Source organism: Cystoisospora suis (genome assembly GCF_002600585.1).
Source record: "Cystoisospora suis strain Wien I chromosome Unknown contig_280, whole genome shotgun sequence".
Classification (NCBI taxonomy): Eukaryota; Apicomplexa; class Conoidasida; order Eucoccidiorida; family Sarcocystidae; genus Cystoisospora; species Cystoisospora suis.
Genome location: NW_027153082.1, coordinates 16362 through 42553, shown reverse-complemented (window position 1 = coordinate 42553; position 26192 = coordinate 16362). Strand labels below are relative to the sequence as shown.

General features: G+C 55.1%; 3 protein-coding genes across 3 annotated transcripts; 1 reads left to right on the top strand and 2 right to left on the bottom strand.

Annotated features, from left to right (window-relative positions):
* Positions 1-276: 276 nt before the first annotated feature.
* CSUI_000709 (pp2c) lies at positions 277-2173 on the bottom strand (the record flags this gene model as incomplete). Its single annotated transcript, XM_068060940.1, has 3 exons — positions 277-417; positions 524-698; positions 864-2173. 3 exons carry the CDS (start codon positions 2171-2173, stop codon positions 277-279), a joined length of 1626 nt encoding a protein of 541 aa, XP_067927088.1.
* A 6144-nt stretch (positions 2174-8317) lies between these two features.
* On the bottom strand, positions 8318-13951 carry CSUI_000708 (uncharacterized protein; the record flags this gene model as incomplete). Its single annotated transcript, XM_068060939.1, has 12 exons — positions 12837-13951; positions 11869-12647; positions 11084-11195; positions 10453-10713; positions 10076-10263; positions 9912-9981; positions 9748-9810; positions 9568-9599; positions 9350-9474; positions 9051-9238; positions 8743-8947; positions 8318-8555 (listed from the first exon to the last, which is right to left on the bottom strand). Exons 1-12 carry the CDS (start codon positions 13528-13530, stop codon positions 8318-8320), a joined length of 2955 nt encoding a protein of 984 aa, XP_067927087.1. The 5' UTR covers positions 13531-13951.
* Positions 13952-13978: 27 nt separating this feature from the next.
* CSUI_000707 (rna-directed rna polymerase) lies at positions 13979-25535 on the top strand. Its single transcript, XM_068060938.1, has 15 exons — positions 13979-14906; positions 15332-16006; positions 16609-16768; positions 17390-17947; positions 18318-18459; positions 19323-19443; positions 20175-20285; positions 20889-21014; positions 21843-21956; positions 22346-22579; positions 23269-23343; positions 23699-23857; positions 24303-24454; positions 24724-24883; positions 25148-25535. The coding sequence occupies exons 1-15, from the start codon at positions 14145-14147 to the stop codon at positions 25316-25318; spliced, it is 3720 nt and encodes a 1239-aa protein (XP_067927086.1). The 5' UTR covers positions 13979-14144; the 3' UTR covers positions 25319-25535.
* The last annotated feature ends 657 nt before the right edge of the window (positions 25536-26192 follow it).

Here is a 26192-nt window from a genome sequence, read left to right as displayed (position 1 = left end):
TCACGAAGAAAAGCCAAACAAATACGAGGACATTGGTACCGCGCTAAAAGACATTTGCCCCAACTGCCGCTGAGGCGCCTGGAAAAACCCTGCCGAAGTGGTAGCAACCGGTACAATCTCGGACTTCAAGACAGGCGGAGTAAACCCCAGAACCCGGAGTCCATGCTGTTGATATGTGAAGTAAAACAATAGTTGTCAACTGCGAGGACAAGCAACTTGTACCAACTTTATGCACACCAATATCCATCAGGGCCTTCCTTAGACTCCGGGTCGATGTTATCCGCGATGATGGTGATTGTCATGTGGAGGTGGGAACAGGTGAATGATCTGAACTGTTATGTCGTCGACTGAATGCCCGTCTTGTTCAAGCCAGCGTTTCCACGCTTCGCGGCTGAGTTCTTGGGCCGCTTCCTCGGCCTGAAGCGCACAGTACAGCGACTAACCAAACCTTACGCCCCGGGTTTCTGCAAGTAGAGACAAGACAAGAATCACCGCTTGCGGCCGGCACCTGCAGAATTCGTACCTGGTAAATGTCGTAGCGGCTGACTATTTCGACTGCTTCTTCCGGAGTTATGAACTCCCATACACCATCCGTGCACATGATTACAACGTCGTCGCGATCTTCGAGTAAGTCGAAATCCAAGATATCCGGTTCAGGGGTAACTCCCGCACAGTGACCAACAGAATCCCCGATCGACCTGAACAGAAACTAAACAGCATCGCAACACTAACTTGAGCACCGAACCAACGAGGGCCGCTCGCAAACGGCAACGTGGCTGAGCACTCAAAAACGAGCTATCACCTTTCCCCCACGCGATGCGTCCTCTAGTGCCGGCTTCTTGAGATCTATACTGCAGACGTACCGAGACATTGCAAGTCCAGGATAATTCCTGCCCTTCAAAAATACTCGGTATGGAATATGCCCCGTCGGTCGACGAACTTCTCCACCATGCTCTTCTATCCTAGCGCGTTCTACCGGATCGTCAGGCTTGTGATCTTTCGTGACGCATTCTGGGACAAGCCGCAGCTGCGAATTTCTCCTCGCCAGAACGATTCGCGAGTCGCCTACATGGGCGAAGAAAAGCTTGCGCTCCTGGCGCCGGTGCAAGACGACGGACGCCGTTGACCCGCTCGAAGCACTGTCAAACTTCTGCGTCTCCGAGGCATCTTTTAGCATGTTGTCGACGCGAACAAATGCCATATGCAACGCTATACGCGGCTCATGGGTTATCATGTACTCGTGTATGATGTTTGGCAAATGCCACTGTACGAAATTGGCGACTAAGTGCCCGCCAGGACCGTGGCCGTCAAATACGCCGTACAGACCCCACTCATCACACTGATATGAAAAAAAGTCATCCTGGTTGAAGAAACCCTTTTTGAGGCCCTTCCTGCAAGACGTCGCAATACCCAGTTCCACAAATAGTGCTGCAGACACTTCTCCGTTAAGGAACAGACGCGCCTTCTCCTGATACGGACGTTCCTTTTTGCTAGTGAGCTTTCCAGCAGCTGCGGCGCGTCTGCTTTGGTGTCCTGCTGACGTCTTGGTGTGCCCTGGTCCCGAGTCAGCATCCACACTTTCACGTCCATTCTGCTGTACAGGCCTACCCGCGACAGGCCGCACTGGCAGTCGACCCTCGGTCACCTCAAGTGAGGCCTTGATGCACGTGCGCGTCGTGACTGAAACGAATGGATTAGAGTCGGCCTCTTGTTTCTGTACTACATCTTTGGCAACTGTCGCCTGACGTACGCTGTGTGACAGCATGTCCTTCAGGGAGTCTTTTGCAGGCGAAGCGGCTGAGACTACCGACGGCATGGTTGCATCCGTGCTCGGGAAACTCCCTTGCCCTCGCTTGTCTGCCATGTCTGCGACTGCGTCAGATAGATTGCGGCCCGCGTCACTGCCCGACGTGCTGTCGAATGAATCGCGCCTATTGCCGCAATCGCGCGAGAAGCGGAGCCGGTCCGTAACCAAACGTTGTTCCTGAGCTACGTCGATCTCCTCTTCTTCCTTACTCGCGGAAGGCACGGATGCATTGTTGGGCGACTCACTGTCAGCAGGTCCCGCAGCTGCACGGGTGCGAGTCGCAGAGCCTGGGCGCTTCGTGAGAGAGGCTAAGACGCGAGAGGCACCTGGAACTCGGAATGTCCGGCGAATATGCAAGTGCGGCATTGAGGACACTCCAAAGAAACACCTCTGGCAAAGACTGCTGCTGATTCATTTCCTGGGTGACGGTACGCTGCAATCGCCCTTGTCATCCAGGCTCCATCCACTGAACACCGATACTCCGACAGGTTGAACAGAGTCACGCGCGTACGTAAACGGCTTTCTTACAGCGAAAACCGCGTAATGTAGGAAAACGCTGACTAGACCAACGGGCGCTTCTCCACGCATACACACGAGAGCCATCTACGAGAGACTGTATCGTCGCTTCTCAGTCCCTCGGTGGCGGTCCTGAAACTCCAGCACTAACGTTCACCACGCCGACACAGATCACGATGCAAGAGCTTGAACAATGGCCGGGCATCTGACTGGAACACTTGCGGCGACGGCCGTTACTGTTTCTCTCGATAGGATGGTTAAAGAGCCCCTGAGTTGGATGCGCATGCTGTCTACCGACGAGCGAAAACACATCCCAGGCCAACAAGAGGCATTCCGACGTCCGCTCACGCACTGCAGAAAGCCGCCGCTTTACTCATCTCGGCTATATCTTTGGCCAAACAGACGTACTGGTCGGCACGGCATTGTGAACGGACCCGGGCCATGGCAAATGTGCCGCCTCGGATTTTATTTCGGACGAGACGCACAGATTACAACAGTCGGAAAACGCGCGAGCCCTGCTCAGTTCATTTCTTCGAAAGTCAAAAGCTCGCCGTGGGCATGCGGGCTTCGAACGGACCAGTGGTCCTTGCGACAGATGACCGCAGGACAGTCCGCGTCGTTTTGTGTAGTGGATGGACCTGAAATGACGCCCCCCAGCCGGCCACCCGTATTGCCACGGCACTCTTACCTGCTAGCTGCCTTTCACGCCACTTGCGGGCCGGCAGCCGTCATTAGTAGAGACGCTGTCAAACCACGACGGGGCTCGAAAAGGGGATCTTCATGACGGCATTCTCACAGTACGGGGGGGGTGTTGCTATATCGAGTAAAAAGTTGATCGGTGCCTCGGGGCGAAGAACGGAAGTCTTTCGCATCGGCGCTGTCTGTACAGCTGGAAGGCGTTGCCGCGGAGGCGAGGCGCGGCAGATGCCGACGTACCTGTGGCCTTTGTACTACAGTCTAAGACACTCCTCGCGGACGTACTCGTAGTACGGCAGAACGAGGTTCAGAAAGTCGGCCACACCTAAACAATGGCTCCAAGTTTGCTGAGAGGGCGCGTTGCCCTTTGGGGTCTGCTCGTAGTTTCGGCGCTGTGCGGTGTGAACGTGCAGGCCGGCTTCGAGTTCCCGGAGCTGATAGCCAGGCCTATTAGGCAACACGCTCTACGGGTTGCCGAATTCTTCCCAGTTAACCGGTGTGCTGCCTTCTCCTGTCCTAGAGACGAAATGGCAAAACAGTTCTGTGCTTCAGACCAGGAGAAGAAACGTCGGCACCTGCCGCGCCCAGGGCGGAGCATAGGCGAGGCGGTGGCGGAGGCGGTGGAGGAAAAACCGAGGAGAATCCGGAGGCCGGCGTCCCTGCTCCAGCTGCTTTCTCGCACTTCCCTACAATGCTCGGCTCCGTCTACTTGTTTTCAGCCATCTGCTTCATCCTGTGCTTGAGGGGTCTGAGCACACCAGAGACGTCGAAACGCGGGAACATTCTAGGGTGAGCTTCTACCCGTGCTGAGCCAAACTGGTCTTCCTCTCACGCTCTTCCGTGAAAGGATCGTGGGAATGGCTGCTGCAGTACTTGTGACCTTCTCCACAGAAGGCTTTGGGAACCACTACGCGGCGTTCTTCCTGACTATCGCTCCCGCAGCAGCTGTCGGTCTTGTTATCGCGCACTACGTCAACATGGTGCAGATGCCACAGCTCGTGGCGCTTTTCCACAGTTTTGTCGGCCTAGCCGCGATGATGGTACCATACGTTGACATACACTTACTTAATAGGCGTAATTCTAATTTGTCGCACAGGTTGGCTTTTCCAATTTCCATTCGGGCGCAATGGAGAAAGGAGGGGATATAGCCCGGCTGCTCGAAATCAGCGTCGGTGAATTCATAGCCGCAGTCACATTTGCCGGTTCCCGTAAGACAAATTTGAGCTTCTTGTCACACGAAGTGTCCGATGCTGTTGAGACAGTGATAGCGGCCGCAAAGCTACACGATGTCGTGAGCCAGCAGTCTCTGACACTCCCCGGGAAGCACGCCATCAACGTGGCCACGGTCTCGGCAATAAGCGTACTGGTGGCAACTTTCTGCGTCAGCGCAGACTTGACGACCCAGGTCATAAGCCTGTAAGCAAGCAACCGCACGCTCTACACGTTCTGCGGCTGAAACTGCGGTCGCGCAGCTATAGCATGGCCGCGCTAAGCATGTGGCTAGGTTTCCACCTCGTGGCCTCTATCGGCGGAGCCGATATGCCGGTAGTTATCAGCATGCTAAACTCGTATTCGGGTTTTGCCACGGCCGCCAGGTATTCCGTGTGAAGGCCACGCACACCGACAGTTTTCACGCGTTCGTGCAACAGCGGCTTTATGCTGGACAACAATCTTCTTATCATCGCCGGGTCACTAATCGGCTCGTCTGGCGCGATCTTGTCTTACATTATGTGGTAGGGTTGCAAATGAGATAGACAAGCGCTTCCACTGTACCGCACTTCTATCGCAGCCGCGGCATGAACCGAGATTTCTGGAGTGTTATTCTTGGTGGTTGGGAGGAGGTAGAAGCAGAGGCCATTGCGGTTGCGGAGGGAGCGATCAGGGAAACCACACCTGATGCCGTAAGCAGTCAACCGGCTGCGTGGTTTTGTGCGCCATAAGCAGTGACACCGTGTAGGTGGCCGAGGCGGCTTTGAGTTCCAAGCGAGTACTCATCGTTCCCGGCTATGGCATGGCCGTCAGCCGGTGCCAGTCCGACCTCGCGGATATTGCTAAGGTAAGAATAGAAGAAAGAGTTGGCGAATCAGACAGTTCATTCAGTTCTCATCTCTACAGCTTCTGATGTCTCGAGGCGTCGCGGTCGATTTCGGGATTCACCCTGTGGCGGGCAGAATGCCAGGTACTTTTCCCCCGCGAGTTAGAATGTGTGGGCTCCTGGAAGGGGACTGCCTGCAGGACACATGAATGTGTTATTGGCCGAGGCTGATGTACCTTACTCGATAGTAAAGGATATGACAGAAGTTAATAGGGATATGACCGAATACGACTTGGTCCTCGTCGTTGGAGCAAACGATACAGTGAATCCGGCATCTCTCGAACCGGGGAGCAAGATCCAGGGAATGCCAGTGATTGAGGTCTGGAGGGCGAAACAAACTGTTGTCCTCAAGCGATCACTTGCGCCGGGCTACGCCGCTATCGAGAACTTCTTGTTCTACCTAGATAGCACCAGGATGCTTTTCGGAAATGCCAAGGATACCACAGCGGCCATATTCGCGTGCCTAAGCCAAGTCAGTTAGTTGCTGAGTGGGGTCGTCTGCACCAGGAGACAACGTATCTGGTGCAGAGAGCTGCCTTTGTCAGCAAGTCCGAAGTTTTCGCCGATCTGGAAGCGGGCGTCACCATCCTAGAGAGAGAGGGCATGGAAACTCCCCGTACAGCGTGGCCAACCCCTAGGAGGTCTGTCGGTGTTCTGAAGGATACAAACGGTCGCGGGACGCCGCTTGTGTCCATGGCTCCCCGCTTTGTCAAGCGGCTCCGCAAAATGGCCTTCAGGTAGGCAGGATACCAGCAAGAGGCCACTGCTAGCTTCACAGGCTGGGACTGTCCAGAGTGTTTGTCCAAGCTGGTGCTGGCGAGGGGGCTGGATTCCCAGACGAGGAATACACGGTTTGTGAATTGGTGCTGCTTCCTGTGAATGTGGTTCCAGATCAGCATATGCTCTCAGAAATGCGGCGCAGAGCTCGCACCAGACGCGGACACCGTCATAAGGAGAAGCGACGTCATTCTCAAAGTCTCGGTGCCCTCTCCCGAACTCCTGCAGCGCATTCCTCGCAACAAGGTTTTGATCAGCTATATTTTCCCCGCACAGTGAGGGAATGACCGGGTTTCTTATTCTTGCACAGAAATCCAGGGTGCACTCGGGTCAGGAACGTGGCGCTCTTGGACGTCATGGCTCGCCAAGGGTTGACAGGTACTCAGGGTCTGCATCAAACTCGCGGAGTTCGGTCGCCCACTTCTTTCAGTGCTCGCCATCGATGAGGTCCCCCGCATCTCAAGAGCCCAGGGGCTGGATGTTAAGTATGGCATGTTCTTTGCAATGAGACTTGAACGCATCGAATGAGGACTTTTACAGGTCGTCGATGCAGGGACTGCAGGTAATCGGAAATGGTACTTGCTATTAATTTTCCTCAGCTGACGCCGACAAATCAGGGGTACCGCGCCGTCCTTGAAGCATTCAATGCACTTCCCCGACTCAGCAAGGCCTCGATAACTGCCGCAGGCAAGTCCTGCGTTGAAGTAACAGGAATAGACGACAGTAACAGAAATGATATTGCAGGGAAGGTCGAGGCAGCGAGGGTATTGGTTTTGGGTGCCGGTGTTGCTGGGCTCCAAGCTATATCAACGGCCCATGGCCTAGGCGCCCAGGTCTTCGCGTATGACGTCCGCTCTGTTACGAAGGAAGAGGTGGAATCATGTGGCGGTGTCTTTCTTCCAGTAAAAGTGGTAATTTGTGACACAAGAGAAGGTAGTGTTTACCCGCGGACACCCCCCCTACGCCTTTGTAGGAGGAAGAGGGCGAGGTGGCAGGAGGATACGCCAGAGAAATGGGCGAGGCCTTCGAACGGGCCCAGAAGGAGATGCTTTCAAAAGTTATTCCGCAGATGGACGTGATCATTTGCACTGCCGCCGTTCACGGGAGGCCGTCGCCGAAAATGATCTCAAACGAAATGCTGGCATCGATGCGACCGGGGTCAGTTGTCATTGATTTAGCTACTGAGTTCGGAGACAGGAGAAGCGGATGGGGGGGAAACGTCGAGGGGTCGCCCACGGACGGAGAGACCAAGATCCACGGTGTCAAGGTTATTGGCAGGAGCAAGATCGAAGTGGACATGTAGGTATAATGTTCTTGCGCTATGCAACCAGTAGAGGTTACTTTCTGGAAACCAGGCCTACTCAAGCGTCGGAGTTGTTCTCGATGAACATGGCAAACCTGCTTGATGAACTTGGCGGCGGCGAGAATTTCCAGATAGATTTGAAGAACGAGGTCATCAAGGGCTTATGCTGCGTGCACGAGGGGGGTGAGCCTCTAAAGCAGGGTACTGCCTGCTCCCGTGCGCGCACACCGACTTCTCGCTGCAGAGATTCTGTGGAGGGCGCCCGAGCCGGAAGCTCGTCCCCCTCCAGTTGTTTCTCCGGCCGTGTCTCCTCGCCCCCCTCCTGCTAAGGAGCCCTCTTTTCTAGATCAGCTGATCACTTCCGACGTAGTCTTTGCACTGTCCCTCATTCTGACTGCTGCAGTTGCGGGCTTGCTCGGCGGTAAGTAGGCTACATGGTTGTGCGCAACTGTGCTAACCAAGTTTTTCCGGTCGGCTGTCAGTCTCTCTGAATACGCTGGAGCTCAAGCAGTTTACTCTCTTCGCGCTCTCCTTGATTGTAGGATACTACAGGTAAGATGACTGCTGTGAGTGTTGTTCGCTTGCGCACTCACCTCGCCTGGTGCAGCGTGTGGTCGGTCACCCCTGCCCTTCACACACCCTTAATGTCTGTGACGAATGCGGTAAGAAGCGGTTGGCATGCTACCTTGACTGTGTGGGTGAACAGAGGTTATACGACAGCTTTCCGGTGTCATCATCATCGGCTCGATGCTGGGTAAGTGAGGACAGTCCCACATTGCGCAGTTTCGGCTCTAACTTGGTTAAAAAAAAATGCAGAGTACGGCCCGTCACTAGCAACTGGCGCTGCGGTGTGCGCGCTGTGCGCCACGTTTTTATCTTCCTTGAATATTGCCGGTAGGTCCCCCCCAAGCGGGCACTTCCACACCCAGGCTTCACAGTCCAAGTTCAGGGGGATTCTACGTCACCCATAGAATGCTGCAAATGTTCCAAGAGTTCTAGCGGCGCAAATTCCAGTGCGACACTGCCTCCATGACCGTGTGCGCGCATTAGGAGCAACAGTTATCCTTCGACCAAGTTGCGGGATCTAGCCGTCTTCTGGAGGAACCACGTCAGCGAAACATCACTAGGGAGAGGAAATAGTCACAACATTACCGACGTGCAAAGCTCGGTTACGAGTTGAAGAAAGCATCGCCCACGAACATTTGAAGCTCTCCAAGATTTCTCGGAAAGAGCGGTCACCAGTTGCGGTGCCTCCCTCCTTTGACCAGTTCAGACACGACCGTGTTCGCGATAGCTCCTCATCGGTGAGCAGGTCGCGAAGGCAGTGGAACAAACACTCATATTCGTTCTGGAGGAAGTCTCTGCGCATAGCACACAGGAAATGTGTCACTCACTCAGCTGCGTTGCTGACGAGGTTTCGCGCGCTCTTACTTCCACTTGACTTGGAATCACGAGGAAACTGCTGGGAGCCTCTGACTAGAGAGGCGTTGGCCATGATACCAATATTCAATCGGCTGCTGCCAATAGGAATGCAACGCAAATACCAACCTGTCCATCCCGTTGTCGATTGCTGGTAGCCTCAGCGAATCGTCCTCTGACAGTCGAGCGAATGAGCCAAGAGAACCGCGAAAGGATGCATTAGAAGCGTTGCCAGACGCGATGTCTACCATCACCAGTCGGCAAAGTACATCGGGCAAGTAGCTGACGCATGGTCGGCCTACGGCCTTGAACAGCGTTTGAAGAAAGCGGACGCCTGCAATAAAGGTCCACAAGTCAGCGGAGGTGATAGGGTGGCCGACACACGCTAGGCCGCTAAGAATTGGTACCCGCCAGTACCGGTGGGGTCCAGTTTTTACCTTCCATTGTAGCTTGCCGAGATTCTGTCTCCAAGCACCTTAGTGTAATCCTCATGAGGTCCTTGAGTACGTAAATCAAAACTGTCTTTCCACGGTTGACAATCCTGGAAAAGTGCTGAAGAAAGACGGCCAGGAGCTCCGAGTCAGAATTGAGTTCACCAAGTGACATGCCGACAACAAACTGCACCCTAAGATGAGCATGGCACAACAGAAGCGCGTGAAGGCATGCATATCAACAACCCCGGGTACAAGCCGACTGATACGCCAGCTGTGTCACTTGGGTAGTCAACCGGTCGTACCCTCTTAGGAAATCGGGATGCGTTGGGTCCGGCAACAACTGTTCATAGACGGAAGTAAACGCCAGCATGTACTCCTCTAGGCAAACCGGGACTTCATTGCCAACCGGGAAGCCGTCGTTTAGAGCCTGAACGAACACGCAGGAACACGGAGATGAGGATTCACACCGCCAGAAGTGCGTTGATTTGACCATTACCACGTGCGGAATAACGGACCCTACCCGGAGCAACGGGGAATGAAATGCCGACCAATCTGAGACAGCGCATCACAACGGGCAGAGTCGAGGGCGGCTGATGCACCGTCTTCCTGTGCCGTCATTCCCTGATGCTATCACTCAGACGTAGACTCCCCCTAAAGCCTCGTCTTGTTTGCTGTTGTCTGGAATCACAGATTCACCCACCTTCCGCTGAGAGTCGACTGCAAACAACACTGAAACATTTCCACGCCAGGTGCCGAATTTGCGCTGGAAAAACACACCACAGCCCCAAGCAACGCTGTGGATGGACAACCTCACCTCCATCCGTCTGGGTGTAGAGACGGGTGGACGCTGTCTCCATCACTTACGCTGTGGTATGTCCAGTAGACGCAGTACCACTGGCATGGTAATCCGCGAGTAATCTTTGATGTCATTCCCCTGGAAAAGAACCAACCAAGCGACAAATATGAGATCCTGCCGGAGTCCGTTATAGTGCCACAGGCTGGCTTACGAGCTAAGCAATGCTGCTCACTCGGAAAGTGAAGAGGCATGTATACAGGACTCTCGCGACAGCGAAAGCCAAAAGCATAGCGCTGGAGTCACTGAGGTGATCTGGAAACTGGGGAACTTGGCACGTGGTATCCTCTCCACCTCGGCCGCGAATCGCTCCCCGGTAAGCCGGATACTCGTGTGGCAAACCGGTCTCGAGGCGCTTGACACCTACGAGCACCACGTGAGAAAAGTCGCACCAGGAGCGCACCGCACACCGCACACCGCGGTATAGGAAGTACCTTGGTGCTGACTCTAACTCAGAGAACCTGCTCAGATTGTGTGCGCGACAGCTACAAGAAATTCCTGCAGAACCAAGGCACCTGACGAGTTGACGTAACTGCTTCTCTGGCTGAGTACCCGTCAGTGTGTCTCGGAATGATCCTGCGTCGGCACCAGTCTGAGACGCCGCCACATCAGCAGCGACCGACAGCGGCAGTAGCTGTCTGCTTGCTTCCTCTTGCGGATCGCCAAACGCCCTTGGCAAACCTTTCCACGTCAAAAGAAGAGAACACGCCTGACAAACGAGCCTGGTGTGCGCTGCTGGCGGCAGGAACAGCGGAATGCTTTCTGTGAGGGGCTCTCCAAAGTGTAGTGCACTCCAGAGTGTCCGGGAAATGTCTGCAAACGTCGAGGAAACACACAACACGCCTAACAGGCTCTAAAGAAAAAAAGTGACTGGCAGGTCACGGGATACACAGAGCACCCGAGCTGACTGCACCTACTGTTGAGGTCCCACGAGGGCGTAAAAACAGATACTCCAGCAACTGGTAGGTGGACACTTAAGAAGATCTTCAACAGAAAGTAACCATACTAGATCACAGAGAAGGACGTCAAGCCGCATGGACTCCCTGGCATCACAACAGGGCCGCATAGGGCAGACCCCCCGTTAGCTTCAACCTATTCCGAAGCAACACGGTCCTTACAAGCACCACATCGCCACTTGTCTGAGAACCCTTCATGGTGGAGCGAAGTCCCGTCTGTACTTCACCTGAAGACAAAGTGCTCAGTCGCGGGCTCCACCACACCGCCCCCAGGGGAAGGTCACTGTTACACTGTGGGGGTGGGCACCCTTCCTTTCGTTTTATCGGATCCAGTAGTGCCTGCGGGTCAGAAACGAGGACAGTTGGGCATCTGGGAGACACTGGAGTCACACTGAGTCAGTCTGCCAACTTGCCACACTTACAGTGTCTCCAGCAGCAAACGACCGAAACCGCTCGGATATGCCTGCACACGGTGGGACCGCGGGCGAGCAAATCTCTTGTCAGGGACGTAAGAAAGAAGCAGAGGACTTCAAGGCCCTTGACAAACATAGACAGAGACTGACAGCGCGACGGGGAGTGCATAGACCCCGCTACAGACCTGACACCGACCGAGTGAAACGCAGTCTTAGCATCTGCGCGAGCATCTAAGCTGTAGCCCGACACCTTCCCCTGATGCCTCCCGGCCACAAGTTAAATCGCACTAACATGGCAAAACGTGCGTTGTCACCTACAAAGTCCTCGGCCGCTATAGCAAGCTACATAATTTGCTCCGCAGTGCTACGGGAGACTAACAAGCCGTTGCCGAGAGACTTGGACAATGTGCACTACCCACGGGAACACACGCTCACCAAAGGTGCCCCGAGACAAGCTAGAACTCCCCCGCCAGCCCAGCTACTCTTTTCACCAGCGGGCTGACTCAAACCCACGGGAGATTCTAATTCTACAGTTGGCTCTTCTCTGAGCTAGTTGCAGCTGCGCACTCAACGGGAACACTCAGTCACTCCACACTTGCCTCAAGAAGAGCAGCGGTACGCAATACCGCTAAGCGAATAGCGCGCTGGGCCCCGATCACGTCCGTGGGCACTTGAGTCTCGCTAGTCGAGACGCTGAGGAGGCAGGAATCCACTGGACCGGGGCGATGTCCAAATCCTAAAGCGTGTGTCCTCAAACTCCGTGGTAGGAACCTCTGCCTCGCCTGCCCTGGACGGCCGCGCGACAAAGCTTTCTCCCATACCATGTTAGGCGGTGTACATATGGCGACTGCCTCCGTCAGGGCATCGTCCCAGTCTAGACCGCTGTCTCCGGTAGAGACAAATGACGGGAACTCAGTCGTTTCCAGTCCACCCTCGCCCAGGACACATTGGATCAAACCGAGGCCTTCTAGCAAAGCCACTTCGTATGCTTCTCCTTGCTTGCCGTGGTCTACCAGAACTTCCTCTCGCGGAGTCGGCGCGCTCGGCTCGAAGACCCGAGCCCGGCCAGTAGGCACCTTACAAGCTGCAGCGATAAACCGTGCCATGGCACCTAGAAGGTAAGGAAGCTTGAGAAAAAAAAGGAGGAGAGCGGTACGGGAGCTCACCCGGTCGAGTCCAGGGTAAGTGAGCAGTGCGGGACAGACAGCGGAGCCAGTTGCAGACACACGAGGAGCTGTCGCGATCTGACGGGAAGACTCCCTTTCCGAAACTGCATGCTCGACAACTTGGCCAACCTCAGTCAATAAAAGCTTGCAAATGTCCTCACAAGTGCCCCCATGAGGAGAAGCTAGGACGGTCTCTATTCCAGACAGAAGCTCTGGCGGGACAGAAACACAGGGAATCCAAGCAGACTACGTCAGGTTAGCAAATAGTTTCCCGATACAAATTCGGAAAACAAAATATAGTCAGAGGCAGCACTAAATGCCAGCATCGGCGGCTCGAAGGAGAGCGTCTGGCAGTCAGCTGGAAATTTGCAGTCTCCCTGTCTGCACGCGCGCCAGCTCACCATCGAAGGCCCGGCCAATGTCCCTGCTCTCTGAGAGATGTCTGGGCTCTTCCTCTAGAGACGAGGCTGCCAGCCGGGTGCCGTGAGTCTCTCCCGGCAGCTTCTCAGAGCAGGGCGATCCTCCGACTTCGTTTCCGTCTCCGCCTCGTGCAGCCTCTTCTGCGACTGCAGTTGTAGAGCAACAAACTGCTCTCTTGTTCGACTCTTCCTGCGCCAAGACGCTCTTATAAACTATCCAGGACCACAGCAGGTGTGTGCCGGGATCAAGCACAGAAGAAGAGCGACTGAAAACCCTTGAGCACTTCTCTAAGTGACTGCTAACTTGAGACATGAATCTTGGCGAAAGAACTGCCTCCCGCAGAATGCGGCGGCATACATGACTTCGTGCACCACCGGTTGCTTCCTGAGTGAGGTCACTCGGGTCTTCCCCTTGTAGTTCGCTGGTCGACTCCTTTTTGCACGCAGCCGTGACGCTTGACCGCCGAAGTGAAAGCGCCTTCTCCAAATACGAAGGAAGAGCGTAGCCCAGGTCCCTGACAAAACTGTCAAGCAACGCCCTCAATCTAGTCATTGTTGGAATGGGGACCGGACTTGCGAGACGATCAAAGACTTGTCGTGGAACGGGGGAGCAGACGCAGCTAACTGCGCAGCCCGTCTGGACTGCCAGTCCCTTGCCTGACTGCAAGTTATCCATCCCGGCCGTCCCAACGTTGGAACAGGAAGAGCACTAGTGCCAACCTTCCCTTGCTACCAAACGCCGGCCAACAGCGACAGGGAACCAAAAAGGAAGATAGCTTTACTCACGAGTGACGCGCACGCAGCTCGCACGCAGCTCCCTCGGAGACCCGGTGCGTGGAAAGTTCGTAACCGCCCGGTTCGCACGCTTCCGAGAGAACGCGTCCGCGAACACCGATCAAACTTGCCCGCCCCGCCGGGCACGACCCGGGTGTAGTTGACACATTGTCGGATTGATACCTGACGCTCCGCCTGAAAAGAATCCACCTGTTCACTTTCTCCACATCAGGTTACCATGCCGAGCCCTGAATTCCTCGATGCAAGCACTGTTGTAGAGGGGCGCGCATGCAGCTCTCCTCGGTCGACGGGGCAACTGGAGCCCTTCTGCAGACATGCGTCAGAAGGTAAATCTTGCCAATCGATGATCCGTAAGCGTGACCTGCCCGAGGTCGGCAGCATTGAAGCGGGTTTAAGTTAAGGAGTTCTTTGCGTACAGCTCTCCGAACGTGAAGTTAAATGCCAGGGCGTCTCCGCCAATGTGCTCTCTTTTGATTTCCAGGTGCCGGCGTGACGATGGCGAACGTCGAAGTTCTGCCGAGCAGCCGCCTCCCGGAAAAGAGTGGAGGAGTCTGTGATACTCCACGAAGTCCCGGTACGTTGTCGGTTGCAGATCGAAACCGAGATGTCCAGTCCAGCAGGTATTCCACCTCGCAGCGCATTTCCGTTCCTCGGCGGATCTTGCGCCGTCCCCGCATGAACTACCTCCGCCGTCTCCGTATACTTGAAGGAGAGAATCTCCTTCCAAGTGTGGAGCCCTTCAACAAGATAATCCTTTCTTTCGACTTTTATCGCGACATTCGAGAAGAAATTCTCGCCGAGGATGAATGCCCCGAGAAAGTGGGTGAACCAAAGGGGGAACGGGGGCAAATCGCCAAGGAGGAGAATCAGACGCCGCAGGAATGCCGGAGCACACCAGGGGAACCGAAACGGGGCACCTCTTCGGTTTCAGAAGGAATAGCAGAGAGCGCGGACGCGGGCAGCGCTGACCCAGCTTCTATCCGAAACGACATGTCCGGTTCTCGGGAAGCCCAGGAGAACAACTCTGCGGAGGCCGGCGCCTCCGCTACAGATTCCAGTGAAACCGATTCCTTCGACTTCTCCGCAGAGGATAGCGACAATGAATTTTCGGCCTCCAGACTGAGGAGTGTGCCGACGTATTTCCGCGACGCGGAAGACTACGTCGATACGTTTTTCCCTCTCCTTATACAAGAAGCGAAGCAGTGTATACATCGGGCAAAAAGAATGGAGATGAGCGGGCCTGAGAAGTTTGTCCAGGTACGGGCCTTTGCGCCTTCCAGGTGCGCAGTGATTTCGGGCGGTGGATGCGTTACTTTCTGGAGAGGGTGTCGCGCAGTTGCACACTCGTTCCTGATATGGAGGCATCCCTGTCCCAAGCGTTTCCGACAGCCCAGCCAGGTGACAGTGAGGTTGTCTTGAGGTCCACGTCTTCTGGTAGCGCTTTGTCCCGGTGATACGTCCTGTACTTCTTCGCGCCTCTGCGACAATGAATATTCTGTAGGCGCTCTTCACTGAATGCGCTGCCATCGAACACAACGCTTGATCAACAGCCGTACACAAGATATTGATCGGCCGAAATCGTTTACATGTCCCACCACCCTTCCTCGCACTCCGACATCACTAAGAGAAAATGCCTAACAATTTGAGAGTTTTGGAAATCCCGGTTTTTGCCCTTTTCACAGATCGAAGAAAGTCGGGACGGCGAATTCATCTCTCTTAGTCTCGGGCGGCCTGGAGGCTTGTCTGCATGCCCCATACACTTCTATTACAGCGATCTAGTCGTCTTGTATATACCCGACCAGCAGCTAGATTCACGTCGAGGTCCCGATGACGTGCCATCTTCTCAGAAAGAGTCACCGAGATTTGGTGACGCCGATGCTACCGAGACGTTCAGGAGTTCTGAACTTAACACAGAACGCACCCCGGGGAACGGAGAACTCGAGGGAAAAGGTCCGGAAGGAGAACAGCTCGAAAATGCCTCCGAGAGTCGCGCTGATCTCATCGCCAAGCATAAAGCCCACGTGTTGGGGGTAGTGCATAAGATGGCTCGAGGTATTTTAGGAGTGAAGATTCTGATGCCAGGTCTCTCGGAGCCAGACGGGGATAGTGACGAGGAGTCGGACGTGGCCGGCGCAGCTGACATCTACCAGGATGTCCAGTCGAAAAGCCACTTGACGCGAAGTTGCTTGACAGAAGCTTCACAGGAATGGGACACGTTACGAAAGCACCGTAGAAGGACAAGGCGTGCGGCGCACAGAGAGAGAATGCGGGCGCTGATGGAGGCTTTGGACGGGAGGCAGACCTGCTGGCATGTTTGCAGAGTCATGGGGCTCACCACACTTCACCGAGAGTTTCAGGTGCATTACCAGTCCACGACACATGCGCCGCCAGAACCATCATGTTGTGGGTCCAGGTCGGGGGTAGCAGTCTAATGCTTTTTACGTCCTAACTCGGACTGCATACTGAGAGTCCAAGTACGCGCGGAGTGCCGTTGTGTGTGCACTGTCCAAATACGCTGGTCACGGCATACCCTGTATATCCATGCGTGCACACTGCGACCTTCAACCGTGTATCGGGTTTTTGCAGTCGACTTTTCTATCAAAACGGAGAGTCTGGGCGAACCGCGGTTGCCCCTCCGTCAAATGTTGGAACTTGCCCTCCAGCACAATTTTGAAAGACTGGTCAAGGTAAACACAGTCTTTGTTTTTTCCGTACTCCTGTCCGGGCTGGACACGGCGCGTGGAACGCTGCACGTGGCGTGCGCGCGTCGCCCTGAGTTGCTTCTGGTCTTTATCACAACATCTGTCTAGTAAGTGAGGTACTGTCCTTACTAGGCGTCGACTCTTCGCGGATATCCAAATGTCCGGCACCCTTGGTGGCCACGACACGTAAGTTATTGTGGAATACATGTTGATCCATGATGTCCCCAAGCTGCCTCACTTTTTTTGTGGCTTTGCAGGCACTGATGTCAATTCCTGATCTTATCATCAGAAACCAGATCCTGTGCGCTAATAAACGATGCGCGGGCGAAACTAACGGCCCAACGAAAAACCCGCTCCTGGATGACCTCTCCACGGCTGGGGAGCAAGCTTCAGGCGACAAGCTTCAGGACGATGGAAGTCTATCGGAGGTACGCCCATGAGTACAGATGCGCTATGCAGTGCGACACAACCCGCGACGCTGAAGCTGTAGCGACCGCAGTTTCGGCTGTAGGTAAGGGTCGCGTCTTGGTGTGCACGAGCCATTCCCAGAGCACCTCTTCGTTTTCTTCAGCAGGCATTAAGAGGGTACAGGCCCTTGACTCTTCACATGTAGGCTAAGCAGCATTCACAAACACAAAGAGTCGCGTTTGTTGGCTGGTTCTCCGTGTAGCCTCAGGCGGTTTTGCGCTCGTAGTGAAAATTGGTCGTGCGCCCGGATCCAGCAGCGGGGAAGCGCGTCCCGTGCAGAAGTCGTCGCGTTACGATTCTCCACTGCTGTGGCCGTAGTGTGTCTCGTGATGTGCCCACCCATTGCTTCACAGTCTGCCGTGCAAGCGTCATGTAGCATGTGCGTGGGATACAGGGTTTGGGGGTGGCATTTAGTACGTCAGAAGCGGAGATCCGTGGAGGTCGAGCGTTCGCCGGGTGGCGACGCCGAAACTTTCTATCGGCTGAATGACAGGGATCACCATAAACAGTCTTGGCAGTACACGTCTGCAGACGGCTGGGACTCGCACTGTGCTTGAATTTTCGCCACAGTCCTGCTTTTTCCCGGCTCCCCTGTCTTCATATTCTGGCCTCGTCGTGGGTTCTCAAGTATGCCGAACCCTGCACCATCCCGTAGCGCGGCACCGGGAAAACCAATACCTATCCTTTCTGTTGTCTTCTTCAAGTCTCGGGAGGCGTCACTATCTCCAGCGGACTCCCGACATCTGTTCATTCCTGACCTCCTTCATAAAGAACTTCACCGCCGATATAACGCCAGCCAGATGCAAGCGCTAAATGACTGCCTAAAACTTCAGGGAATCACGCTGATTCAGGGGCCACCGGGGACGGGGAAAACGACTACGATCATGGCAGTTCTTTCGGTTGTCCTCAACGCCCAAATGGAAGAGAATGAAGTCTCTGCTATTGCTGAAAGTTCCGGACCCATCAAAAAAACTGTGGGCCAGGCCTCCAACAAACCAGTTCGCGACGTAGGTAGTTTGAAAAGGACAGAACGAGAGTCAGAAGACAGAGAAGGCTCCTCGGGAGCCGAGCGATCAGCGGACAAAGTCAAAGAAAAACTCTGCTTGGCTCATCCATGGCTCTCACAAGGTGAGCAGGACCTAGCGACACTCTTACCCGGGTTTTATTTGAAGTGCCGACTCTTGAGAGTTTTTTTCCGTTTGCTATTGTCTTGGGTTGGTTGCCCGGGGGTTTTTCGGCATCCGCCTTACGTGGAGGTGAGTGGTACACAGTGATAATGTTACGCAACAATCGCCACTTCTGAAGCTGTGCCTCATACCGTTTGAACGAGAGTGACGGCTTCGCCCTGGCTGATTAGAGCGACAACGACTTCCACGAGCGCGGCTCTTAGACCAGTCTCACCACTATAGTACGACGTTCTGGCGGAGCTGAACTGACAGACATCTCATCAAGATTTCATCTATGCCATTTCCATTCATATGGGGGTTTTGCCGCGCAGGCGAATACACACCGTGGATGGATGATGTTACCTGCATGGCGGAGGACCTTGAGGCACTCGATGCGCTGTGGAGCACGTCGACGTCGGCGAGCAGCATGGAACGGGTTTTCCTGGAACAGGGACATAACGCCTTGCTACCCAAGTAAGTCAGAAAAATCCGGGGGGACACGTAGTCCAGTGACTCCCTGCTGGCCTGCTCATTCGTCAACTTCGCTGTCGGTTAGGGCCTTCGTTCTTCGCGGCACTTCACCAAGGCAAGTTTCGACTGTACTACCACAGAATCAGCTTACTGCCGGAAGTTAGGACGCGGGATACCCTCGAACAAGTGTAGCTTTTTCTTGTTCCGCGTTCCGGTCGACGCGGGGCCTCACCTCGCCATACGAGAAAGACGTGCAGATACTTTGTCTACACTGCGGACTGTTGGGCTGCTGTCAAATGGCCAAGCCACGGCGGGGTATTACTCAGTGCTGACAGTTAGAAGTTCCTTTTTGCCATCGCTGAGCTGTCTTTGCGAATCCGTAGAACTTCAAGGCTATGTTGTCCCTAGTCTATAGCTGATACCCAGCGACTTCGTTCTTTCACGCCACAACGTGAGAGCTGGTTGGGCTTGGGTTTGGCGTACTAGATCAGCCGCTGAACTGTCTTGGGAGGTGCTCGAGCGATCTGAAGTTGAAGAGCGACCTAGTAATTGGTTCAGTGGCGATGACCGGGGCTAGCGTTGCGTCGAAATGATCGTGTCGGATGGTTTCCAGAGGCTCAGCACACGGAAGCAAACGCAACTTCGAAGCTCGCAGCTAGGCCTCCCCATCGCGCACACAGTGTAAACCAAAGCGCGGGGGCAGAGAAGCAAGTGTGGACCAAGGGAAACCCACTGCTTGCAAGAGACTCTTACCGGCCTCCGGGCGCCTGTCGCTACCCGCACTCGTTCCGTTGCCGGTGGCTTTTTCCAGCCCATTCGCAGAGAAGCCGAATCACTCTCCGGAGGCCTCTTGCTCTTGTGCTCAGCCGGGTGCTGGTTTGCGCGCCTTCAAATGCTGCAATTGACGAAATCCTTAAGAGACTTGTGACGCCGCCGAGCAAGGGAGGAGGCATCTTTGATTCACAAGGCAGACGCTATAAACCGTCGGTACGGCTGGGGGCAGAGTCGGTCTATAAACGTGCCATTTGGGGCATTCCGATGCTTTTGGCTCCAAATGCTGAAGGAGGAACCCGTGGAGGTCTTCTGACTCAGCACCTAAAGATTCGTGAAGGCGTGTCTAGCTGGTCGTGGCTGTTGTTTTGGTTCTCACCGAGGACGACATTTCGAGCCGGTTTTTGCCAGCAGCTTTCTAGTGGCCTCGCCGCCTTCACTAGTCATCGTACAAAGGACGCTAAACAGTCGAACAGGTTGGGGCTGTTGCACTCAGCCTTCTCTGCAGAGCCGCCGTCACTGGCAGCCTTCGCGCGCCGCAAGCGGCGGAGTCATCCGTGTCGCATGGAACTGGTCAGGCTTTGCTTCCCACCCCTTCCGTTCTCGTGCAAACGGAGTCGTGCAGTGCCGGTTGTGTGGGGCGCTGACCGTACGAAACAGTCTCCCAGCCTCACCTATGTTCCTTGTGAGCCTGGCTGCAGCGGACAGGCTCGCGTCTGAAGCGGGGCTTCCCCCCTTCCGAGCTTGTGGTCCCCCACGATGGTTATCGTCTTTCCTTCCTCCGGTCCACGCCGGCACTGTGAACATCGCGGTGTGGGTGCTAGACGTCGTGCCTCGGTCACTGCTTTGTTCGAGTACGCTCGTCATCTTGAAATGCAGGCAGGAAGCGCTCAGCGCCGGTCACGAAGCCCACGGGTGCTCGCGCGTTCCCCTGTTCTGGTGGCCAGGTCGTGCGCGTTGGGCCGAATGTTCACCCAGACCTTGCCCGTTACAGTCTCGAGTACCAGGCCACTAGACGAATGAAGTTCGCGGGGGCGAGCCGTTTCTCTGCACTTGCAGTAAGTATTCGTGGCTTCATCTTTAGTCGAGAGTTTTCTGCCATGTTTTGCCTTCGTCACCGGCTCGGTAGCAGGAGCCAACTGTGCTGCCAGCAGTGCCCCGGGTCTTGCAGCAGGGTGCGCTGTTTCCCCGACACGATACTGCTGATTCAGACTTCTTACTCGGGACGTCCGGGCCAACACAGCGAGTCTCCCCACTTACCCGGATGTGCTGGTCGGGCTGTTGTGCCTTCCTGTGTCCCGCGCACCTTACTCGCGAAGAACGAGCTGGCCGGTCTTCTTTTGTGTAATGTCGGTGTGCGGGGGAAGGAGCTTCTGCCATCTGCGGCTGAGCTCACTTCTCCCTCGCAGTTCGAGCTGACTGACCGTGGGGATGTCCTGGAGGCTCTTGACAGTTTTCCTGTCGGCGGTTGTCCAAGCACGCTTGCTATTGTCAGGTCAGAGGATATCGAGCTGTCCGTGACCTTTGGGGAGTGAGACCTGTGGCGAGCATATAGGCGTTTTTCGCTCGTAGACAAAACAACTTGTTACAGAAGCATCGAGAAGAATGCTTTCCGCAACGTTGAATCTGCGGCTCACGTCGTCCCGTGTTTTGCTCCGCAGGCAATCAAAGCAGAAATATTACAAGAAGCGCGGATCGTCTGCGCTACTCTGTCGGTTTGCGGCAGCCGCGATATCACTTCATCGGCAGACTTGTTCGACACTGTCGTGGTTGACGAGGCATCCCAGGTGAGTATGGACTTTTCTCTACTTTCGCCACCTCTCCTGGTTTGTCCGGTATACCGCAACTCTCCAACGTTGGCTCTATCGGTCACATAGAAAAGACAAGTGAATTTCGAGGAGTCCATCGGCACCAGCTTTTTTCGACGCGAGCGTCAGCGTGAGATCGCGGCATGATGAAGCGTGTGTCAGCTGCTGCGTCAAGGTCATTCGACGGTCCGCAGGGCCCGAGACGATGACGCCGCGGAAGATACGTTTTGCCGTTTTGGCTTGCGCGGAATCCGACGGCGAGTTGAAAGTTTTGCTCGACCGACCCGGCGAAAGAAGTGGGAGGGTCGGCGCTGTGAGACTTAGGTGGCGGCCGGATCGGCTAGGACTAGCTTAGGTGTGCCAGTCGCAGGACGGTAACTAAGTCCTGAAAAGGAGCAACGGCAAGGTTTCAGCACATATCCGCTAGTGTTGCGAGCCGTTGAGGCGTCAGCAGGACGCGTGTGGAGGATGAACATTCTCCTCTCCCCTAGGAAGTTTGTCAAGACATGAATCACGATTTCACTTATGCACACGCCGCGAGGGCCCTGTCGCTCTTCTGAGGGGCAAGGACACGCGAAAGCGGCGCCTGGCGCCACACCTAGCTGACGGGGACGTGTAGCGAACTTGCGGAGTGCTACATGGTCACGGAGAGCCTCTCCGCGTTTGCCCGTCACGTTTCACGGACACGTTGTTTCTTCTGTTTCCGGCTTCTCCTTCCCTGGATGCTCGGCTCGCTGTGTTGTCTGGCACTTCTGCCGACACGATAGCGAGGAAGACAGTTTTGGCGGTTTGTCTTTGCGTGTGCAGAGTGTAGAGATTTCGACATTGATTCCTCTTCGGTTAGGCTGTCGACGCCTCATTCTCGTAGGGGATCCGCGCCAGCTGCCCGCCACTATTTTTTCGCGCGTTGCTATTCAGCATGTAAGGTGTTGGCTGTCTACAGCTGCAGCAACCCTCGCTTCAATCAGAAGCAAGTTAGGAGAAGCACTGGCGACAACTATGTCGGCATGCTCGACACCCGGTAATGAGCTATGGACATGGTAGATGACTCATGCTTCTTCACCACCGGGGTTCGCTGCGGCACCGTAGGTGAGCATTCGACCCCGTGTACACACTGGACGTGCCTGTGCCTTCGTCATCCAGGACAGGCTGGTGCTCCCGTCGCTGGTTCTGTTTGGGCCGAGTCAGTCTGAATGCTGCAGGCACCTGGAGATGGCACCGGGGTGCCTTCCCTCCCAGGGCGCGCCAGGCTGACTGGGATCATCGCAGCACCACTGACAGTATACGCTTCGTGCGGTGTCTTCTTGCAGCGGTACAGTCAGTCGCTTTTTCAGCGTCTTGAGGCGGCAGGGCACAAGGTGAACATGTTGAGCGTGCAGTACCGCATGCACCCGTCCATTAGCAAGTTCGCAAGCAGCACATTTTACCAGAACCAGCTCCGGGACGCCGAAAATATTGCCGATCTTGTTCAGCCCCCTGTGCCTTGGTACAATATTCCCATTTTCAAGCCTCTTGTTTTCTTCGCTGTAAACAGCACTCACATGGTGAGGTTACCTGTGTAGCGGACATGTGCTCTCTCCTTCTAAGAAGCATTATAACGCTTGCAGGCTTGTCAGCATTCGTTGTGCCCAAGAAAGAAACGGGAGCCGGAAGAGAACGTGCGAGCGGTCGGCCCCCGTGATGGAGCATCTTCTGGTCGGCTCGACGGCTGGGACTGTGCCGAGCACAGTGAGCAAGCTTGGGGCAGTCTTGGAAGCAGACTGTGAACCCGTCTCGGACACCCTCATGGCACAGTGCCGAGCTGATGCTCGCATGAACATGAAATTTCACCCCTGGACAGCAGGACGGCGTTTGCACGGTGCTAGGCACCCCATTTCGATCTGTGCAGGGTTGGGAGTGGCCGTGCTCTCTCAAACAGCGAACGGGGCCTCCTTCGGGATAGTGGTATTGCAGGTGTCCTCAGGGCGGCAAAAGTGGACCAAGTGATACTGGTGGATAACAGTCCAGCGGTCCACCTTCCCTCTCTCCTAGCTTTCCTAGCCCAAGTGATCTCGCCTGCTTGTGTTTTTTTTTAGTCCTAGCGTCATGCTGTCACCTATGGTCACTGTCGCGCTGCACAGCAGCGCGGCGCTTGCGCTGGCATGTGGTCTCTCCTGCCCTCGTATGACATGGCCGGAGCTTTTCGAATTTCTTGAATCCCTCGCACGTGTTTGTTTGCGCGTATAAAATGTAGGACTCGGGCACGTCTCTTGTCAATGTCGACGAGGCGAACATCGTGTGCCAGCTGATCTATCTACTCAAGAGCGTGGTAAGCCAGTTCAATAGCACGGTAATTCTAAAGCTGGGGGAAACTGCACGGGCAGCAGCCGCGCTGTTGTCGACTATTAGCAGACCCCAAACGTGCTGCTCCAACCGTCCTCGGTTGGCCCATCGGAATGCAGGTCCGGAACTGAGAAGACATTTGGAGGGAATGCTGGTGTGCGGGGAGGTTTTCAGTCATTTCTCCTCGTTTCCTGTGCACGGCTTCACAGCCCGTGGCAGGCGAAGTACTTCCGGCCACAGTTCGGCAGCGTGAGAAAGGGGGGGGGAGGCGTTCACTTTGCCTCATTCCTTAGCCGACGTTCCCGGCCACCTGCTGCTCTCCTTATTCGATTCTTTTGCAGTTTACAGCTCTAGGGCAGGCTGAGTGGGGAGGACGGGTGGCGGTGATCAGTCCTTATGCGCAACAGGTCAAACTGATTCGACAACAAATAAAGGCAAAGCTTGGGGTCACGGATGGGTCGATGTGTCCCATTGACGTCAACACAGTGGACGGTTTCCAGGTGACTCTCATCACTTTACTTGATGCTGCTGTTATGGTGCATCGTCGCAAACCCGTGGAAACATAACCACTCTTGCTCTGCGCATCGGCTCTGAAAATTCCTGATCCAGAAGCGAAAGAGATTCGTCTACACAAAGTTCGCTTTGGACGCTTTTCCACAGTGTGTCAACACCCTGGATCCCATCACTGAACAGCGTAATCTTAGCTGCGTGACCGAACGCCGTATCCCAGGGCTCTTCGAGGTTGGCCATCGTCGCGTCGGGCCGCGTATTTTCCCGCTTGCAGCGCGCGTCCGGGGATGCTGCATCGCGGGGGCGGGCAATGATTATTCCCTGGTGACCGCGTTACCGTGCGCTACCCTGTCTGTACACCTCGAAGCAGAACGCTGCCACAAGTCTAGCACTTGTTCATTTGTGGCTCCTCGAGTGAAAGCTTCGTTTTTGCAGGGACAAGAGAAAGACTTAGTCATTTTTTCCGCAGTCCGCGCAGAGTATGCGGGCCCTACGACGGAGTCAACAAATCTCGCGAGCTCTGTAGGGTTTCTGGCGGATGAACGACGTATTAATGTCGCCCTGACGAGAGGCAGAGCGAACTTATGGTGAGCCATTATGTTTCCCCAGATTCCCCATATCCGTAGTATGTATGCGCACGCCTTCGGCCTCGGCTCACTCGGATGTCGTTGGGGACCTTGAGTAGTGCGACTTCCTTTTTGCTCGCGGATGGAGACAGAGACAGGGGGTTGAGAACAGACCGGAGAAGCCCCGTAGCGCAGCCGCTGTCTGTCAGCGGCGCCCAGAAGCGATTCGCGGCCGGTCACTGCTGGAGAGAGAATCACCGTTTTTGAACTGGTGGTCTGACTTGCATTAGGATCGTCGGAAACGGCCGCTTCCTGATGACTAATTACCACTGGCGGTGTCTGTGGAAGTATACCAAAGAGATGGGCACGCTGATTTCGATCGACGAGAAGTTCATGAAGACGGAGCTACTTCTGGCCAAGTGGCTGGTCAAGTACGCCAACAAAAACCCGGTGCGCTACCAGCCTTCCGTTGGCTTGCTGCTTGAGAACATAGATAGAGCTTCTACGTGACTAGAAATGAGCATAGTGTAAAGTAGAAAGTATTGTGTTTTGCGGACATTTCCAACACCGTGACGCGCGCTGTTCCGATGTGGAAAGAGGAGGGACTACGTGTCCCTGAGTTGGCGGGCGGCGGTACTGCTTCCAGGCGGGGCGGGTACTAGGCAGGACATTTGAATCGCGGGGTACGCTCCTTGTTGGCTTGCGTGTCTACAGGCTGAGCAGCGCATGCTGGACCAGCACGTACCCGGTTTCTTGGCTTCTCTACAGAAGGACATAAAGGAGGCGAGCAGAAGGTGTAGGAACCTGCCAGTGTCAGATGAGAGTCTTTCGCTAGAAGCAGTGGACCAAGAGCCTCCTCCAGCGCGTGCAGGTGTTGCGCCGTAGCACTCCAGTGGCTACCTCAGTGCGCCTCAATGTTTTCACCCGAGCTTCTGTGTCCGGCGTCGTGCTTACGCCGTCTGGCCTTTAGTAGGCAAGGATTTTTTTTTTCGACTCATGTAACTTCTCAGCGTTGTCGTTTTGGCAGTGTGCGACTTGTCGTGTTTCCGGCAAGATCCGATCTTTACATATGGTCCCCGAATGCTATTTCGTAGCCTACCCGTTCGCCGCGAATGAGGCAGTTTGATTTCTACCAGGACCATTTCTATGGTACTTGAAGTGTCCGGCAAATGCCCGAAGTAAAGAGCCGTGCTGCCGCCTTTCCTCCGGGACACATACTTTTGTACGGGCAAAACTGCAGCTCCACCGCCGGAAAAGGTCTAATTCTTGGAGTAACAGAATGACTGGCTCGTTGCGCGTACACCTGTTGGCTCCCACGAGAAGTCCGTCTGACCCATCCCCGACAGTCGCACCGTCGCCGGCCACACGTGCTGCCAACCGAGGGCCAAATGGAGCTGGCATCGCTGCATGGCGTGATGAGGTTTCAGCGTTCTTGCTGTGAGTGGCCATACCGCTGAGTGACTGGACAGCAGCGTTCCGTACTAGAACGGGGCTGCGATCACGTGGTCCCCGGGCGGGTCTTCGCATTGCCGCAGCCACACTGCCAAGCCGCAACCTCATGGCGTCGCTCCTGCGCTAGCTAAGTAGTTCTGAAACTGGATTCAGTGGTTAGGCAGACGGAAATGATGGGAGCGCAAACTTGGTGCGCGAGAGGTCGAATGCGTGGCGGCAGGGAAAGGTGGTTGTTGGCTGGCAAATTCAGGAAAAAGTCGTAAGCGTACAGCGCGCGCCGGCCCGGCAAGGACACCCTTTCTGTTGA

What these genes read in the sequence shown, in the direction of transcription:
- CSUI_000707 (XM_068060938.1), top strand. Translation starts at nt 14,145, where the DNA reads ATGGCGAACGTCGAAGTTCTGCCGAGCAGCCGCCTCCCGGAAAAGAGT. An exon ending in CAAGCTTCAGGACGATGGAA is followed by an intron (nt 16,769 to 17,389) that starts GTCTATCGGAGG and finishes TTTTCGCCACAG; the next exon opens with TCCTGCTTTTTCCCGGCTCC. An exon ending in AGTACGCCAACAAAAACCCG is followed by an intron (nt 24,884 to 25,147) that starts GTGCGCTACCAG and finishes GCGTGTCTACAG; the next exon opens with GCTGAGCAGCGCATGCTGGA.